This window comes from Schistocerca americana, chromosome 1 (assembly GCF_021461395.2).
Source record: "Schistocerca americana isolate TAMUIC-IGC-003095 chromosome 1, iqSchAmer2.1, whole genome shotgun sequence".
In the NCBI taxonomy this organism is placed as follows: domain Eukaryota; kingdom Metazoa; phylum Arthropoda; class Insecta; order Orthoptera; family Acrididae; genus Schistocerca; species Schistocerca americana.
The window spans coordinates 897,983,727-898,001,792 of record NC_060119.1 but is presented as its reverse complement, the minus strand read 5'-3'; the positions used below and the strand labels follow the sequence as shown (position 1 = coordinate 898,001,792).

Sequence of the window (18,066 nt, the reverse complement as noted above, 5' to 3'; positions counted from 1 at the left end):
CCCATCTGCACAGTTCAGAGAAACTAGTGGTTGAGAGGTTGTGAAGAAGCCATTGAAATCAAGTGTATTATGTTCAACTGCATGTTGTGCCACAGGGTGATCCACTATGCTGTGGGCTACAGTTTACAGCAGCCATTCAGCCTCCAAACTGACCAAGAGTAAAGTGGACCATCCTGTGGCACAGCATACAGCTGAACGTAGTAGCAGTCTATGATTATTATAAATTAAGAGACACTCATCTCTCTTAGACGTGTTAAGGAATTTTATAATCAAAAGTATATATTATAGGACTTAGAGCCAGAAAGGAGAAGGAAGTGTGGGAAGTCAATAAAATGTCTGATTAATCATCCTGAAAACAAAATTAAAACAATGCAGACAAAAAGACTGGTGCATCAATAATGAGGCAACAGTTCGAACTGAAATACCAGGAAAATTAACAGTGTATCTTGGGTAGAATGCCATTTGTTATTAATGTGCATTATTAACAGAAACAGATCAAAGTTAACTTCCAATTTTGCCACCTTTCTTTAATTTTTTTGGCTTTTTTCATTGTTTAGGAATTAGATTTCTTCTAGAAAATGGAAAATTCAGCTTTTGTTGTAGAGTTTTCCTCTTGGTTGTCTACATTGGAAACTAAAGGAGAAAGCAGAAATCAAAGATTCATGCTTTACTAAAGTATATTAAAGAAATTTTGTATTAACTGATATGTGACTTTTTAGTGTCATTTTTTCAGTACAGTCCTTTAGTATTTTGTATGTTTATGTTATCTGTTGTCAGTTGGCAACGAAGTGCTGCACCCGAAACAATGTCAGCTGCAGACTGTAAGACAGCTTGCAGAGTAAAGACATAAATATGTGTTATCAAGTGATAACCAAATTGTAAATAAATTGTGTGTATTCTGAGAGTTTGCATTTTCTGATGATTCATCACCAAATGCATGTTGAGGTTTTAAGTGTCTGTGATGCTAATGTCTACTGGCACAGTGTTAATGAAATACATAACTTTAATCAGCAGAAAAGGATATGTCACATATAGTAGCTAGCTGTAGAATTTTATAGTGATACAGTGATTCAATTCTGTGTACAATTGCAACTCTGAAGGTATCAGCGGCTTCTTTCTGAAATGTTCCAGATTGGGTTGAGCTGCGTGGTTGTTTGTTATACTTCACCTCATGCACCAAACTCCTAAATGAGTTGCCACCTGAACACTCATTTTATGTACAGTTAATGTTGTTTACTGAATATTCGGTTACTGTTAAGTATTATTTATCAGGGTCCAGCTAGTCTGTGTCCTGAATCAGTGTGCCTTCTTCCTCAAGTGTGAAAATTAATTTCTTGTCCTCAATCACTCCACTACTTAATTAAGAAGTGAGATTCAATTCACCTTCTTATATCATCTTCAAAAGTACAACTCAATACATGATAAATGAGAACAGATATCAACTCATATACTACCTCTCTGTACTACGTACTATGTACAGACCTGATATTCAACTTGATGATAATAAACAATTACAATATATTTATTATCTTTGACATTTCGCATTTTTAGATTTCATGGAGTTCTTTCCTCCACACCATCCACTCCATAGAACTCCTATCTCCACCTCAGCAGGTATGGTCTTCTGAGTGCTATCCACTTCTGTGTAGTCACTGAATTGTTGATTCGAGTATCAGCACCTATGATTTAAAACACCTCCCAACAGTGGGGTGCTCACCACGTATCAACTATCTGTCACAAACACCATTTCTTTAACAATATGTATTTAAGGACGTGATACCTCTCATTCAAGGAATGGGATGTATCACTTCAATGCTACTAACTGGATCATTAGGGTCGAGAAGGTTGACAAAGAAAGTAGAGTGCAGGAGTGGAAATAAGTGGTACAGTAAGATAATGTTCAAACTGAGGAGAGGCACTGAAATTGGGACAGAGTGGAAGGGCAAGTGAGTGGATGCCAAAGGGAAGAATGAGGCTTTAAGTTTAGTTCCTGTATTTAGTACAAGGCAACTCACACTAGTTCTCTATAAAGCAGTGAGATTTTGTTTTTGTTCTGGAAAGTGCCAGCACTGGGAACTGAATGCCTGCCTTCGGAGGATGTTTTTTGCTTAGACACATGTTATTAAGTGATGTGGATGTGTTACGCTTTGCATAGTGGTCCAAATTACATTGAATCATAAGTGCTGGTGTTTTAAATTAAAGACAGCAGTTGCAATTTAATTTGTAAAAAATAAATAAATTTTCAGTTAACAATTTAAGAATATGGAGACCAAAGGACTTACGTGTCAGAAATATTGATCAACCATGCTTAATATTTAATGAGGTTACAATGAATCCAGTTAAAAAATGATTTCTTCCTTGCTTTCATCAGTGATACATTTTTCATTCTCTTGTCACACAGTTTATTGCATAATTTCATTACAAATTTAATTTATTGGTGCAGTTAATTTTTTACGGGTTGCTAAGCATTTAGTTTGGGAATCACAATGACTAAAAGTTCACAATTTTTCCCATGTAGCATTAAAACACTTGCAGTTGTGGTCTGCTCTTAATAGCAATCTCTTTGTCCACCATCTCCCAGCACACTGGTAGCTAGAATGGCGGATGAAATGGCCAGTTACTCTTCTTGTCTCACACATCCACCACTCTTGTTTTTCTCAGACAATCCATTGCTCCTGATAAGCTGCTTGCTCCTGATCAGCTACTCTTGATTTGATTTGACTTGAATTTGACAGGGAAGCTATTAACAGCTTAGATATAACCTGCCACTGCCGCACCAAACCAAGTTTATTGTGCGGTATCGCTCCCTGTATATCTAGTAAAGCCCACCAATGCTCTTAAATAGTGCAGGGAGTTTCTTTACCAGTTTTTTGTTGTACACAATTTCTTCAGGTCTGGTTGTCCCGAAGATTCTGTATCTTCTGCTCTCCAATGCCATGCATTCGAAGATTAGGTGTGATGCAGTTTCTTCACCCTCATCACAGATCCTACACTTATGGTCTTCTTCCGTTATACCCGTTGTTTTTTTTAGAAATTCCCATGGCCGGTCATCAGTCCATTCATGAGATTGACTTCTTTCCTGTTCAGTCCCAGGATTACAGAGCTTCTTTTAAAACATGGCTTGGGCATCATTATCTTACCATGTTTTTTTTTTGGACCTTGGTCCAATATTCTATGTGCTGTTTCCTGAGCCAGTTCTAGTTTGATCGTAGCCTTGGTGATTGTCAGGACAGGTTCCGGTCCAATAAATGGAGTCATTGCCCCCATCCTGGCCAGTCTGTCAGCTTGTTCATTGCCACAGATCCCTGAGTGGCCAGGGACCTACACTAGGTTTACCGTATTGCTTCCCCCTAGCTCCAACACAGCCCTGTTGCATTCTGCAACAATCTTAGATCTTGTTGTGGGAGCTGCCAGTGATTTCAGGGCTGCCTGGCCGTCTGAATAGGTGTAGATGCTATGGTCATTGTAGCATGTACACATATTCTCCTCCACACATGCTCTCATTGCAGTAATTTCAGCTTGGAATACAGAGGCCATTTTTCCTAGAGAGATGATGCCCTCCAGTCTTGGCTGAACCCCATACATCCCTGCCCCACCATCTTGGTCTGATTTTGACTCATCGGTGAACCAAACAATGTCCCCCGTATGGTGTCGAACTGTTTTTTCACACTGCTCCCTGCTTCCAGTTATTGTATTGTAAGGCTTGTTTAAGCTGTTAGGAGCTATTAGATAGTCGGCAGGCATTTCCCAAGCCATTCCTATGTTTACCTCACTCACTATGTTAGTGTGTGATTCTGGATATCCTGATGAGATCCAATTTTTGCCAGTTTTAAGTCTGTATGCCCCAGCTGCTGCCTCCATCTTGAACCAAAGGTGTATTGGAGGCATGTCCAGCATGGCTTCCATCCCAGCGGTTGGTGTGCTGCTAATTCTGACTGTTATAGCTAAGCAGGCCAGTCTCTGAATCTTAGCAAGCTCCTTAGCTGCAACCCACTGCTCTGCCTTCTTCCACCACACTACGGCCCTGTAGGAAATCCTGGGTCTAACTGCTGTGGTGTATATCCAGTGCGTACCTCTGGGGCTTAGGCCCCAGTTTTTACCACAAGCCCTTCTGGTACTCACTAGAGTATTTTTTGCCTTGGAGCAGATACTCTTAATGTGAGGGGTCCACGTTAATTTCTCATCTAAGGTTACCCCTAGATATTTCACTATCCCCTTCACAGGTAGGGTTTCATCGAAGAGCTTTAGATTCCAACTTGAGTGTTGGATATGCCTCTTCGTAAATGGCACCACAACAGTCTTCTTAGGATTAACCCTCAGATCCTGTTTAATGCACCAATTTTGCGCAATGTCCAATCCTCTTTGTGCCATATTTCTAACTGTGTTAGTAAATTTGCCAAGTGTTACTATGACGAGGTCATCTGCATATCCTTCGCAGAAGAATTGTCTAGAATTTAGTTCCTCAATGAGTTTACCATCTTTTCATCCATCATGGAAGCCTCTACCTTCCTTCCACTCTGCATGGCCCTGATCCACCTACATATAGTGGTCCCTAGGTCATGCACCTCTGCTGCCCTTATCATGGAATTTGAAGGTTGTGTTATTGAAGGCCCCTCTGATATCCAGGAAGATGCAGAGGGCTATTTCTTGGAAGTGAAGGGCTTTCTTCACCCTCCCAACAAGTTGGCGGAGAGCTGTCTCACATGATTTACCTGGTTGATGTGCATGTTGGTTTGAATGTAGAGGAGCCCTAATCAGCCTCCTCTCCCCAACATATACATTAACCAGTTTTTCCTATGGCCTTGGTATGATCAGTTCTCACTGGCTTTGGAATGAAGACAACCTTCGCTGCCCTCCAAACATTGGGAATGATCCCTGCTAGGCTGACCCTGAATAACCTGCATAGGACTCTTATGAGATTCTCTCCTGCCTGTTGCAGGAGCACTGGAAAAATTCCATCTGGGCCCGGTGACTTGAATAGTCAGAATGTTCCCACTGCCCATTGGATTTTATTGACTTCCACACACTCCTTGGCTGATTCCCAGTCCTCTCTTCGAGTGCCTGAGAACAGTTGTCTCTCTGGGATCACATTCTGGTCTGTCTTGTCTGGCAGAGCATATTGAGGAAAGTGAGTTTTGAGTAGCAGTTCCAACATCTCATGTGTTGTGTTTGTATATTCCCCAAACTCCTTCCTCAGCATACCTCCTGGATTGATTGGTATTCGAGTGAGGATTCTGTGAAGTCTGGCTTGAGCAGCTGTGCTCTCCAGTTCCTCACAGAATGCCTTCCAGGATATCTTCTTTGCTTGTCTGATTGCAAGGTTGTAGTTGACAAGGGCCTTATGATATTTAGCCCATTGTTCTTTACTTCTCGCAATGTTAAACAGTCTTCATACCCGTTTTCTTTGAATTTCCAAGTTATTATTCCACCAAGACACATTCCTGTTTGTGTACTCCTTGGTGATTGTGCAGTTGTCCTGATATGAGGTCACTGTGGCAGAGGTGCTCAAACTCTACTGGATTCCTTATTGAGGTTTTAATTTCTGATAAGTCTAAGTCAAGGTCCCTCCTATATGTCTCCCAGTCTGTTTTCTAAGGATTCCTATAGGTCACGGTCTGCCTGATTCCTATTTCAACCTTGAATTTAATGTAAATGTGGTCCGATGAGGATGGCTCTAACACCACATGCCATTGTTTGACATAGATGCCCATCATCATGGAACCAAAAGTTGTCAGTTACTTCTTCTCTTCTGCTATTCCCGAATGTAGGTTCATTGCCCCTATTCAGGACCTCCAAGTTGTTAGCTAAGAGAAATTCAAGAATGTACTCACCTCTACTTTTGGTGTCCTTGCTGCCCCACACTAGGTTGTGGTCATTGGCACTGCATCCCAGCAGCAGTTGGTCACCTTGCTGATGGCAACCCTCTGTGTCTCCTCACCTCCAAAGGAGGAGGAGAGGTGTCTTCATAAGGAAGATATGCTGAGGCTAAAATAATTTTCCTCTTGATACCTTCTTCACATTGCTGCATTTTAATGGTTACTAGGTCCCTGGAGCAGCAATCCATCATTGGCATGAAAGAAATTCAATTTCTTACATAGATGCTTGTTCTGGAGTTTCTTAGATTTCAGCTTACCACCAGTGCCACCGAGGCCCGATACTCCCCCTTTATATGAGTATGGCTCTTGTATCAGGGCCACGTCCACTTCCTGCCTCCTCAGGCAGTGGCTCAGGGCATCAGAGGCCCCTTTACTGTGGCAGATTATTCTGCAGCACCTCCAGTCTCTGTCCTGCTGCCATCATTGCCTTTGGAGTCTTTGAGAACCCTGACAGTGACCTGTGAGAACCCTAAAAACCATTTCAGGTCCTGCTCTCGCATCGCCTTCAGGTACTTCTCTCCGACCTCCGCCACCAGGGTTCGTCCTTCCGGTACAACCTTCTGGTTGATCACTCTCCAGTCTTCTGTCGAGACTATTTTCTCGAACAGAGTCTTAGGAGAGACATCCTTAAGGATCTTTGGTACCCATATTGATACCTTTGTGGTCTTAAGAAGTTCCGCTGCCATCTTGACCAGCAGCTTCGCATCTTCCAAAGGGGATATCATGGGCACCTTGCCCATAAGCCATTACACCGTGTGCACCCTCTCACAGACAAAAATGAGGGCACCACGATCCAGACAGACCCTCCTGAGAGGGCCATCTGTACAGATTCCTTCTGCTACAGGTGATGGCCACCAGTGGATAGCCTTCCTGGATAACTGCCATCTTAAAATCGAGACTGCAGTACTAGAGGTGTGTTTCACTTTTTCTTGCCTCTGTTTTTTCTGGGCTCGCTTATCCAGGGAGGAGGGAGTCTTATATTCCTCCCTTATCCTCTTGCTGGCTGTCTTTGAGATTGTGGGGGTTTGCATATCCCCTTCAACCTGAGACAATTTTTTCTTGGGGATCTTAGGTTCAAGTTCCTTTAATTCCCTCCACTCGTGTTTGGGAAGCCATTCTTTCCCTTCCTTTTGTCTCTGTTTCCTGAGGAGTTTCCTCGTCTGGGCCCCAGACAAGGCTTTAATCTTGATCTGGGCCAACTTCTCGGTTACAGTTCCCACTTCTGGCTCAGGTCTAGACCCTGATTCAATAGTGGGAATGCCTTCCATCGGTCCTCACCCCGATGTTTGGGTATCTGAGGTCTCAGTTGCCCCTCAGTTTGTTTTTCTTTAATTGTGTCCATATTGGTCCCACGAGACTTGGGGATCTACACAGTCCACAACATGAATACCCTGCTCGCTGTAAGGCTACTTACCGTATTTACTCGAATCTAAGCCGCACTCGAATCTAAGCTGCACCTGAAAAATGAGAATCGAAATCAAGGAAAAAAAATTTTCCCGAATCTAAGCCGCACCTGAAATTTGCGACTCGAAATTCAAGGGGAGAGAAAAGTTTTAGGCCGCGCCTCCAAATCGAAACAAAGTTAGTCCATTGTGATATGAGACACAATTTAGGTCGAATGAATGACGATACAGATACAGTAGTTTGGTTCGAGTCGTAAGCTTAGCAGTTAAGCTTTACCAAGTAGCCATTGCTATGCGTCAGGCGCTCCGTCCATTTTTATACAGGTACCCTTCGTTTTTCACGTGCTTCGTCTGGTTTGAATTGATTGCTTATTTTTCTTTGATCTAATAAGTGCCATTCTCTTTGTTATAGGTGTTTACGTCACTTTAAGCTGAAAATGTATTACTGTACTGTGTCATGCATTGTTTGTCGCATTCTGGTAATGTGTGTTCACGACCTGTCGCCGCTCGCGGCATGGCTTGCTTTGGTGTGCGCTGCCGCCGCTTACAATTTAAAAAAAAGAGAGGAATCGTCTCATTAGCGAAACAATGGCAAGAGACTGCTATTTGTTGTTATTTACACTGCTGCTTTCTTTGATAATGATCAACAAGAACTAAATAATAAACTGCGTATGATAGAAGATGTTCTGAACGAGAATTTAGCGAAAATTTTTCTCTGTTGAAAATCTTTGCAGACGCATCTTTAGTACATTACTTTCTGCACAGAAATTAGAGTCATCTTAGATTTAAAAATCTACTCAATTGCCGTGCTTCATTTCTGACTGTATCACTATTAGGCATAAGAATAATACGAATATAAACATGGCATGATATGTGTATTCTTCCGCGTTTGCTGTTGTCTCACTCTAGTTTCGTAGTTTATTAGGCAGACAGGATTTAAATGAGATAGCACCAAAGACGAAAGAATACATGGCAAAATGTTTATATTGGTATTATTCTTATGGTGAAGAGAATACTGCATGTGATTCACAATTCATAAAAGTTCCCATTAGCAACCATCTCTTCTCACAGGTAGGAAAAAATTCAGAATGTATATTGATAAACATTGCAAACAGTCTTGCCAGTCGGATTTTCGTAGTACATTGAAAAGCTGCTACATTCGAAGGTGAACAATACAGAATTTGTATTTACTTCATTGAATAATGTATGAAAATGCAGTGGTCGAAATTCGGGGTGGAGAAAAAAGCTCGTCTTCCACCTTTTTTTAAATTTATTTACTGACACAGAGAATTTGGCGCCAGAATTTACCTTTGTGCCTGCAAAGCATGCCTGTGTAGCGCTACATATATTCGACGGCAGAAGTTAGTTGTGGCGGCACCTGGCCGGCCGAAGTGGCCGTGCGGTTAAAGGCGCTGCAGTCTGGAACCGCAAGACTGCTACGGTCGCAGGTTCGAATCCTGCCTCGGGCATGGATGTTTGTGATGTCCTTAGGTTAGTTAGGTTTAATTAGTTCTAAGTTCTAGAGGACTAATGACCTCAGCAGTTGAGTCCCATAGTGCTCAGAGCCATTTGAACCATTTTGGCGGCACCTACCAACTTATTTCAGAACTTCCGCTTACTTTGCACTCGATTCTAAGCTGCAGGCGGTTTTTTGGATTACAAAAACCGGAAAAAAAGTGCAGCGTAGATTCGAGTAAATACGGTACTCAGGGAGGTTGCCTGGTATCCCTGAGGCTCAGTTTGTGAAATATCTTCCCATGTGCCATGCACCCCTCGGCATGGATTGCATCACACCTTGGGTTGGGAAAAGGAATTGGGTAGGATTAGGAGTGGATAGGGAAGATGGGACATTGTGGGACACTCTTAGTCTGATCCATCGACTGAGGTCTTTCCGGCAGTAGGTTCTCTACCTTCCGCATAGCCCTCAGCTTCACGCGGATATGCAGGCCTCTCTACCTGTCAAGGTGGTGTCCCCCAGAGAGGTCAGCTACTCTTAATGCCCATGAATTAGAAGAATGAGATGAGAAAGCTAAGAAAAAAAATGAATTTTGTATTTAAAAAACCTATTCCAGGCATTCTGACACTTCTCGAAACTGTTTACCAGAATTGCTTTTTTAATTTTTGAAAAGTGAATTAAAGTTAAAAATATTTGCTGTAATTACCCTGTTTCCTGTTTGCCAATAATATCTTTTGTTTTGTTAGAGATGGTAGAAGTGTGTTACTGACTTGGTATTTATTTTGTTTGCAGGCAATGGTTAGTCAACTTGTTAGTGGACCATGTGTAGCTCTTGAAATTGTTAGTGATACTCCTGACACACCTAGCAAATTTCGAGCTCTTGTTGGCCCACCTGAACCTGTAAGTTATTTGAGCGTTAAACTTTCCTTGCTCTAACTGAATTTGTGCACTGCCATACTTTGATATTAGTAGATTGAATGTGTGAATTTAAGCAAAGATGGTAAGAACAAATAAAGTAGCTGAAGTTGTGGAAAAAAATATTAAATAGTTAAATTGCAGGATGAATACTTACTTTGAAACTTAGTGCATCTTGGAAACTTTTTGTGTGGTGGATCAAAGTACTCTTTAAATAATGTAACAAGTAAAGGTGACTACTCACAATAGTTTAAGTGTTGAGTGGGCTACAGACTCATAAACAATACTGAAATCATACCTAAGCTTTCGAACTGTGTTCTTCTTCAGAGCTAATAATAAAAAACACAGACATACACAGCTACATTATCCAACCCAATTATATCGTCTTGATCATGCAACCCAACTGGGCCAAGTGGCTGTGTCAGTTTGGGTAGGTAAGAGGAACAAATGAATGGGTAAGATGAGGGAGGGGTTGGAAGGGAGAGAGGTTAATGGCTGGGAGGGAGAGGCAACAAGTGAACAGAATAGAAATGAGGCAGAGGAGGAGACCATAGAGAAAACAGTGTGGACCTGGAGGCCAAGAGGCTCTATGATTGAAATATGTGTCACAAAAATGATTTTACATGTATTGGGGGGGGGGGGGGGGGGGGGAACGAGAGGGATTTTGATGACACTGGTTATATATTATGTATTGCATTGGGCAGTCAACTTCTTCTCTAAACCACAATTTTGCACTGGCCATTTATTCGAGTGGACAACTAATTGGTGGTCATGCCTTCATAAAAGACTGAAGAAGCTACATAATTTAACTGCTATGCTGTTTATTCATTCCTGCCCATGCACTGTTTGCCGGGCCATGTACTACAACTCAGTGTAAATTTTCCATGTCCCTAGAAATATAGACGAGTAACTGTAGGAGCTACAATGCCCTTGTGGAAAAATATAAATGGATTTTTAATCACAGCTCCTTGTGCTCCACACTGAATTACAGGAACTTATTATTTTTGTTTTATTCTTGGTACCTCTTATCATTAAAGAGATCTATACATAGTGTTATCAAGTGAATACCAGGATGACTTCTAAGATTTTTGTGTCTCTGTTTCATGTTACTGACTGTGTCTAGGTTAATGTAGGTAGTTACTATAAATGTAATTAACATCACTACTGTACATTAAGATGCAGTGTTTGTGTTGCCTTATGCAGGACAGGGCAAGAGAACTTCGTCCAAATACTTTACGTGCAAAATTTGGTAAAACAAAGGTTTTAAACGCAATCCACTGTTCTGATTTACCAGAAGATGGTTTGTTAGAGGTTAGTAAATGATTTATTGTAGAAGAGAGTTTTATTTGTATTCCATTTCTGAATGTTGTTTACTTATTTTGTATTTGTTATTATAATGATGAAAAGCAATTTCTTCACTGCATTATTGTTGCAGGTTGAATACTTCTTCAAGATTCTGTCATGAATGTGTGCTAGTAATCCATTTTTCAAACTTCCTTAGAAAAGTAAATATGTGGACAAAATTTTGAAAAAAAATCATTGTGGGATGTTCACTGTGTTGAATTGAAACAATTTTGTGGAAGAACTAATGATTTAAATCTGCTTGCCTGAATGTATAAAAAATTCTGCTCTTGCAAGTGAGAGAGAAATCTATTTTGCAGTGCTTCCAAAATGTTGGAAAATAATTTTTCCATAAAGTGATAATAAATTAATGAATATGACATCTGTTATTTTAGATGGTTGATGTGTGAAGTACAAAAAGTCTTCAACATTGAAGTATTTGTGAAACCATTCCAGTTATTTTATAGTTAAGATTAATTTATAGTGAATCACATTCTCTCAGGTATTACCGTGTTTATGTGGTTTATGTGTATATGCCATGCCATAACAGAATACGCACAGCTTTATTTTGGATATTTGTTTAAAAAAGTAAAGGAGAAGATGAACAGGAAAGACACATGCAATTATAAATTTAACACATACAACGTATGGTACTAACATATCACTGTGTGTAGTTTTTGTAAGAGGTGTAGCAGAGTGGTGTTTGAATATTTCTTCAAGGTTCTGTCATGAATGTATGCCAGTGACCCACCTTTCGAACTTCTTCAAAAAGTAAGACCACTTAATTAATTATAGGTAATTGAAATCCACTGATGTAGCACTCCAGCTAAAAAATGTTTCACCCTTAGTCCTCTGCTTCCAATGTGGAATTATCAGCTTACGCTACTGTGACTATGCATGTCTCATAACTGTTTGCTTATCACCATCTCAGTCAAGTACTTATTAACTATTTGATGCTGTTTTGTACACAGATATTGTTACAAACACTTCTATTTAAAGCAACTAAATGAATGATTAATGAAATTTGTGCACATTACACACACATAAATATGATTTGGAGTTTCTAGGTTTTACGTTAAAAGTATTTTAGATTAAATTTCTAGTCAGATTTAGTCTTATATTATTTTTATTTTACTTATTCAGCTGTGCTGTAATCAATCTGTAATTGTAATTTCAAATTATAATGCTCTTATTAGCACAACAAATGTTTTATACAGGCAGAAAAATTATATTTGGTTTATCTTTTAGCGGAAGCTAAATATATTTTCTCCAAGAATGATGTATTTCTGTTTTTTATATCCTTATTTTTAATATTCTTATATATGAAAGTGAAAGTGCTTGTGTGTTTCAATATTTTGATTGATTTCTGCAATAACAATGCAGGAGGGTGATCTGTTTTGTGTGGGTATTCAATCTCAATATATTAGCTTCCTGCTGTTTAATAAATACTTTAAAATATCTTGAGGTTGCTATGAGAAAGTCTAGATCATTATCCTCAGACTTATCAAAATAACAGTTAACAATAAAATTTGCAACAATATAGAAAATTGCTTTACTGGTTTTGAAGCTTTGCAGCCTGAGTTTTCATCTCATGAAGAAATAAGGTAGCAGATTTTGTGTAAAATATTTTTAAAACATTTTCTACCATGAAATGTGTATCTTAGTTTCAGTCCTTTAATTTGATATGGGCTTATATGAACAAAATGTTGTGCAAGTCAGATAAAAACTGCAGGTGTTGGGTATGGAGAGGTAACAAGGAAGCATTGAAGAGAGTGTTAGCCTGGATCTATGATCTATATTATCTAGCTGTTTCAGCATTTATGATCTCTCTTAATAATGTTGCTTGATGTTGTGCTGAAAGAGGCTATACTAAGTTTGTATTCATGAATTGTGCTCTTGGGTTATACATTCTTTCATGTGGCGTCGGATTCCTCTGCGAGGCAAATTTTAATAAAATATTCTTGATTTAAAACCATGTTACTTCAAATAAGACTCTTGAGTTTTCAGTAGCTACCTCAGCCATTGTCATCAGAAGTAAAACACGTAGACTTTTGAAATGGTGCAGTGTTCTGCTTGTAAATGTGTGAAAGCAGTGTCTGTTAGCTTCCAGAGAGGGCCAAAGTGATGCATGCAAAGGAAGGTGAGTTGGATTCATAACAGCTCTAGTTCACCGTGGGACTGAATGAAGTTAGGTGACATGAGGGGCCAGCGCCATGTGTGAAACTGTCACTCCTGGCTCCCTACAAGTTCCAGACCTCTGTCATTGCTTTTGCTCAATATCCAGAGCTTGCCTCCCTACTAAGTGTGTATCCCTGGTCTCTGTAATAATTGTCATGGTTTAGTCTGATCTCAGCCGCCTTCTTTATAATGGGACCCTAACTTTCATCTTTTCAGATTGTATACTATGTCCATTTCGTAGGCACTGTTCAGCCACTGCTGATTTCTCATTCTTCCTATGTTTAATATGTTGTATGTGGTCAGCATGTCACTCAGCAACAATGTGAGTAGTTTGCCCTTTGTAGATGCTACTACACTACTACTTTTGCAACATTTGATATGCATGTCCAGAGAAAATAGTTACAGCAAGAGTGACACTACAAGTGCTTTCAGCTGCCATCAGAAAAGGCATGTATTGGCAAAAGAGACAAAGCCAGCTGCATTCCTTCCATGCCTTACAGCAACAAACAGCAAGATAGGATTCATGTTGCAGGGACATGAACTGCGGCACAACTCCAAGATACGAGATTTGTATGTCTCGTTAAGGGCAATGTAGAGCTTCAAGTTCCCACCATGTATGGCATCCCCTGCTATTGCAATAGCACTTACATTGGACAAACTAGTTGCACAGTTGCTGCATATTGTGGCAAGCACACACAACGTGTTAAATGAAAGAATCGAGAAGTCAGTTGTGATTGGTTATAGCCCGGAAAATGGACATAAAGTACAATTTGAAAAGAAAAGTCTTGGCTTGTGCAACATCATATTGGGATTCCATTATTAAAGTAAGCAGCTGGGATTAAAATAAACCACAACAATTTTAACAGAGGCCAGGGGTACGTACTTAGTAGGGTATGGAGGGTGCACTTTGGTTATATAACAAAAGCAAAGACGGATGCTTGGCACTTGTTGGGAGGCAGAAGTGATGGTTTCACAAGTAGTGCTGGCCCCTAGCACCGCCTGACATCTCTCAGTCTTGAAATGGGCCAGAGATACTATGAGCTGCCCAACTCACTTCCCCACATGTGTGTCACTTTGGCCCCCTCTGGCAGGTTCCAGATGCTGCTATCACTGCTATATAAGTGAAACATCATGCCAGCCCTGGTATTTATCTTCTGATGGCGATGGCAGAGACAGTCATCAAAAGCCTAAGTGCTTTATTCGAAGAGATATATCTTGTAAACCAAGAAGATTTTATTCATTCAGTCATTCATTTTCATTGACCTGTGGACAGCTTGCTCCACACACACCACACACCCACAAACGCAAACACACACCTTTCTTACTTCTTTTTGTGTTGCTGTCTCTGCATTTGTTAGTGTAACTGCTAAGTGCTTCTTTAGTGGGAAGTGGACAGTGGCAGTTGATACAAAATGTCAAACATAGTATCTAAAAACAATATCTAAAAACAAAAAACTTGTGTTAATATTATGTACAGTTCAGATAATAAATTTCACTGAAAATGTTTTGAAACCAAATATTTATTTATGTAGGCTACCTTAAATGTATGCTTACAGCAAACTATTAGTACATACTTCCAACTTGAAGGGGATAAGTGTCCCTTCACTCCCCCTGCAGTGTTCCTGTATGTACCACAAACTTCTGGCATTCAAAATACAAATTGCACTCCATTGCACATAAATATTTGCTGGCTGATTATTCACCCTGGTTTCAAAGTACTCCCAGGACCTTCTATTCATCTTTGGCGAATCTATTTATGTGATTTGCATTTATAATAGAAGTATCCATACATGAAACCTAGAATGGGAGTGAGGTGGTGGTGAGGTAGAACAGCAGTTGAATCCATATCCTTTTGTTTCTTAATAGATAGCAACAGAAAGCAATGAACTGTATTGTAAACCAATAGTATCAGCCATCTTGAAATCTTGCTTGTCTGATTACTGTAGCATGAGTATGTGAGTAAATTTTGTTGCTAGACTCAGAAAGATAAAAACACACTGATGTAGCAGGTATATAAGAGTGATGCAGAATTTCAGTTTGCAGCCATAATTAGGGCTACCAGTAGATCAGAAGAAAAGATTGCAGTCAAGCATACCAGATTAGTGAAACTATCCCAAGAAAACTGTTTTGAACAACTAGTTCATGAGCCCTCTCAAAGCGTAAATGGTTGCGAAAGCATACTTGACCTCTTAACAACAAATAATCGTGGACAAATAGGGAGTATCGTGACAAATACAGGGATTAGCAACCACAAGGCAGTTGCTGCTAGGCTGAATACCGTAACACCTACAGCCATAAAAAAGAAACACAAAGTATATCTATTTAAAAAAGCTGATAAAAATTCTCTTAAGAGCCTTTTTAAGAGCGAGTCCTCACTCCTTCTGATATGATCATATAATCGTAGAAAAGATGTGGAATGATTTCAAAGAGATAGTATCGACAGCAGTTGAGAGATGTATACCACATAAATTAATAAGTGATGGTACTATCCCCCATGGTACACAGACGGGTCAGATCACTGTTGCAGAAGCAACGAAAAAAGCATGCCAAATTTAAAAGAATGCAAAATCCCCAATATTGGCAAAGTTTTGTAGAAGTTCGAAATATAGTCATACTTCAAGTTGTGGTGCTTCTAATGATTTCCACAACGAAATTCTGTCTCGGAATCTGGCAGAAAACCTAAAGAGGTTTTGTTGTGACTCACCGATCTTTCAAAGTGCCGCTGCGCAGTTACATGCATCCTGTACATGCGGCGCTGTCTGCTAGCCTTGCAACAGCAGCGCCACCTAAGCGGCCAGCCAGCCAGCGGCCGCTAGACTTTGACTCAGTTATGATTTGGCTGTTAAAGTGTACACACGTCTTACTCTGTTTACTTGATCTGTGACTTTCATTAATTGCGTCCTCCTTGAAATATATTTGTTCAACTTGAAGTTATTACAATTGGTGACGAGGTAGTGACTTTTCTTTTCCACCGTTGACCCACATGTTTCTATGGCTACTTTAGAGCAACAATTGCAAGGTCTCATAGAACAGCAAACGCTTCTCACAGATGCGATTCGTGATTTCGTCGTGGCATCAAATGCTCTCGTCGTTGCCTCTACCTACTTTTCCTCCTTACGCCGAGACGGCGGAAGACTCGTCTGATTACGAAAAACGTCTTCGACTGCATTTCTTGGCATTTTATGTCGCGGACGAACAAACATGTAAGTCTCTGTTCCTTTCATGGATTTCACCTCAAATGTATCGGTTGTTGTCGCAATTGGCTCCTTTGAAAGATCCTGCGTCTTTGCCCTTTGCTGAAATGTGCTCACTTCTGTCCGTCTATTTTCAAAAGCAAACGCATGTGGTAGCCTCTCGTGTTGCCTTTTATCGTTGTCAAAAACAACCAAATCAATCCTATCACACTTGGGCTGCTGAACTTCATGGCCTCAGTAGAAAGTGTCAATTTATTACTGAAGTTCACAAAGAATCCTGCGCCGATTCCAGGGTACGGGATGCTATTATCCAATCGGCGCCCGACAAAGAAGTTAGGCAACATGCCCTTCAGTTGGCAAATCCGACTCTAGATGAAGTCCTATCCATCACTCAGAGTTTTGAAATTTCTCGTGCCGCTGGAGCGCAAATAGAGGCATGGGGCGACGTCGGGGAAATACAACCTCTGTGCGACGATGATGAAGCGTGTGGCGTGTCCCCGCTGGCCGATGTGGCTGCAGTACGCTCCCAAGCGCATCCGCAGCCTAACTGTAAACAAACCTCTAAGAAACTGCAGCAAAACCCGCGGCAACTTCCTTCATGTCTGCGGTGTTTTACGAAACATCTGCGAGAAGATTGTCCACAACGTTGGGCCGTGTGTCACAAATGCAAAAAAAGGGTCATGTGTCATCCGTTTGCAAATCCGACCGCATACGTGATGTTCATGCCCAAGACGCTGATTCTGTGTTGTCTGTCAATTGTACTTCTTCCCCTTCACGGAAGTTATTCCTCTCTGTCCAAATACTTGGTCGAGATGTTCACATACAGGTGGATACTGGTTCTGCTGCCACTATCATCAATTCTCAGACGTATCTTCAGTTGGGTTCTCCAATCCTGTCACCTGTCACTAGGCAATTACGGACTTACAATAAACAGCAGATTTCTCTCTTGGGACAATTTGATGCTGAGGTATCTTACAAATCTGTTGTTCGCACTGTTACCATATTTGTGGTCGACCATAGTAATGCAGAGAATCTTTTTGGTTTCGATGCCTTTCGCGTTTTTGGGTTCTCCATAGATGACTCTGTTAATATCGTCTCTGATACTATTCCTTATGCTCAATTGGATTCCTTGTCGACAACATTTTCGTCCCTTTTTTCTTCTGGGTTAGGCCGTGCAAACGACTTTGTAGCACATATCATGCTCAACCACACTGCTCGGCCTACGTTTTTTCGGGTTCGGCGCATTCCTGTGGCCGTTCGTGATCAGGTCAAATGGAAGCTGGATCATCTCACTGCTTCAGGGGTCTTTCTTCCTGTCACCTCCAGTGAGTGGTCCTCTCCTCGTTGCTAAGCCAAATGGTGATATTCGTCTCTGTGGCGATTTCAAAGCCACTGCAAATGCTCAATGCCTTATCGACACTTACCCTATGCCTCGAATTGTTCACTAAACTTGCTGGAGGCCAGCATTTTTCTAAACTTGACCTGTCAGAAGCTTATAATCAACTTCCTCTCGACGCTGCTTCCCAGCAGTTTCTGGTCCTTAACACGCCTTTTGGCCTCTATCAATACCAACGATTGCCATTCGTGGTTGCCAGTGCCCCTGCTCTCTTTCAGCGGTTCTTGGAACAGTTATTGCTCACTGTCCCTGGGTGTATAAATTACCAAGACAACATTTTTGTCACTGGCTCCACCAGTGACGAACA

At 40.7% G+C, this 18,066-nt stretch overlaps 1 protein-coding gene across 2 annotated transcripts in view; it reads left to right on the top strand.

Moving 5' to 3' along the window:
- LOC124614786 (nucleoside diphosphate kinase 7) overlaps positions 1–12,228 on the top strand; it is a 105,718-nt gene extending 93,490 nt beyond the window's left edge. The window contains exons 9-11 of one of the 2 annotated variants that reach the window (XM_047142972.1): positions 9,528–9,635; positions 10,854–10,961; positions 11,086–12,228. In XM_047142972.1, the coding sequence (XP_046998928.1) occupies positions 9,528–9,635; positions 10,854–10,961; positions 11,086–11,115 (246 nt within the window). In that variant the 3' untranslated portion in view covers positions 11,116–12,228. The remainder of the gene's footprint in view (positions 1–9,527; positions 9,636–10,853; positions 10,962–11,085) is intronic. The other variant, XM_047142973.1, reaches the window with a different exon arrangement.
- The last annotated feature ends 5,838 nt before the right edge of the window (positions 12,229–18,066 follow it).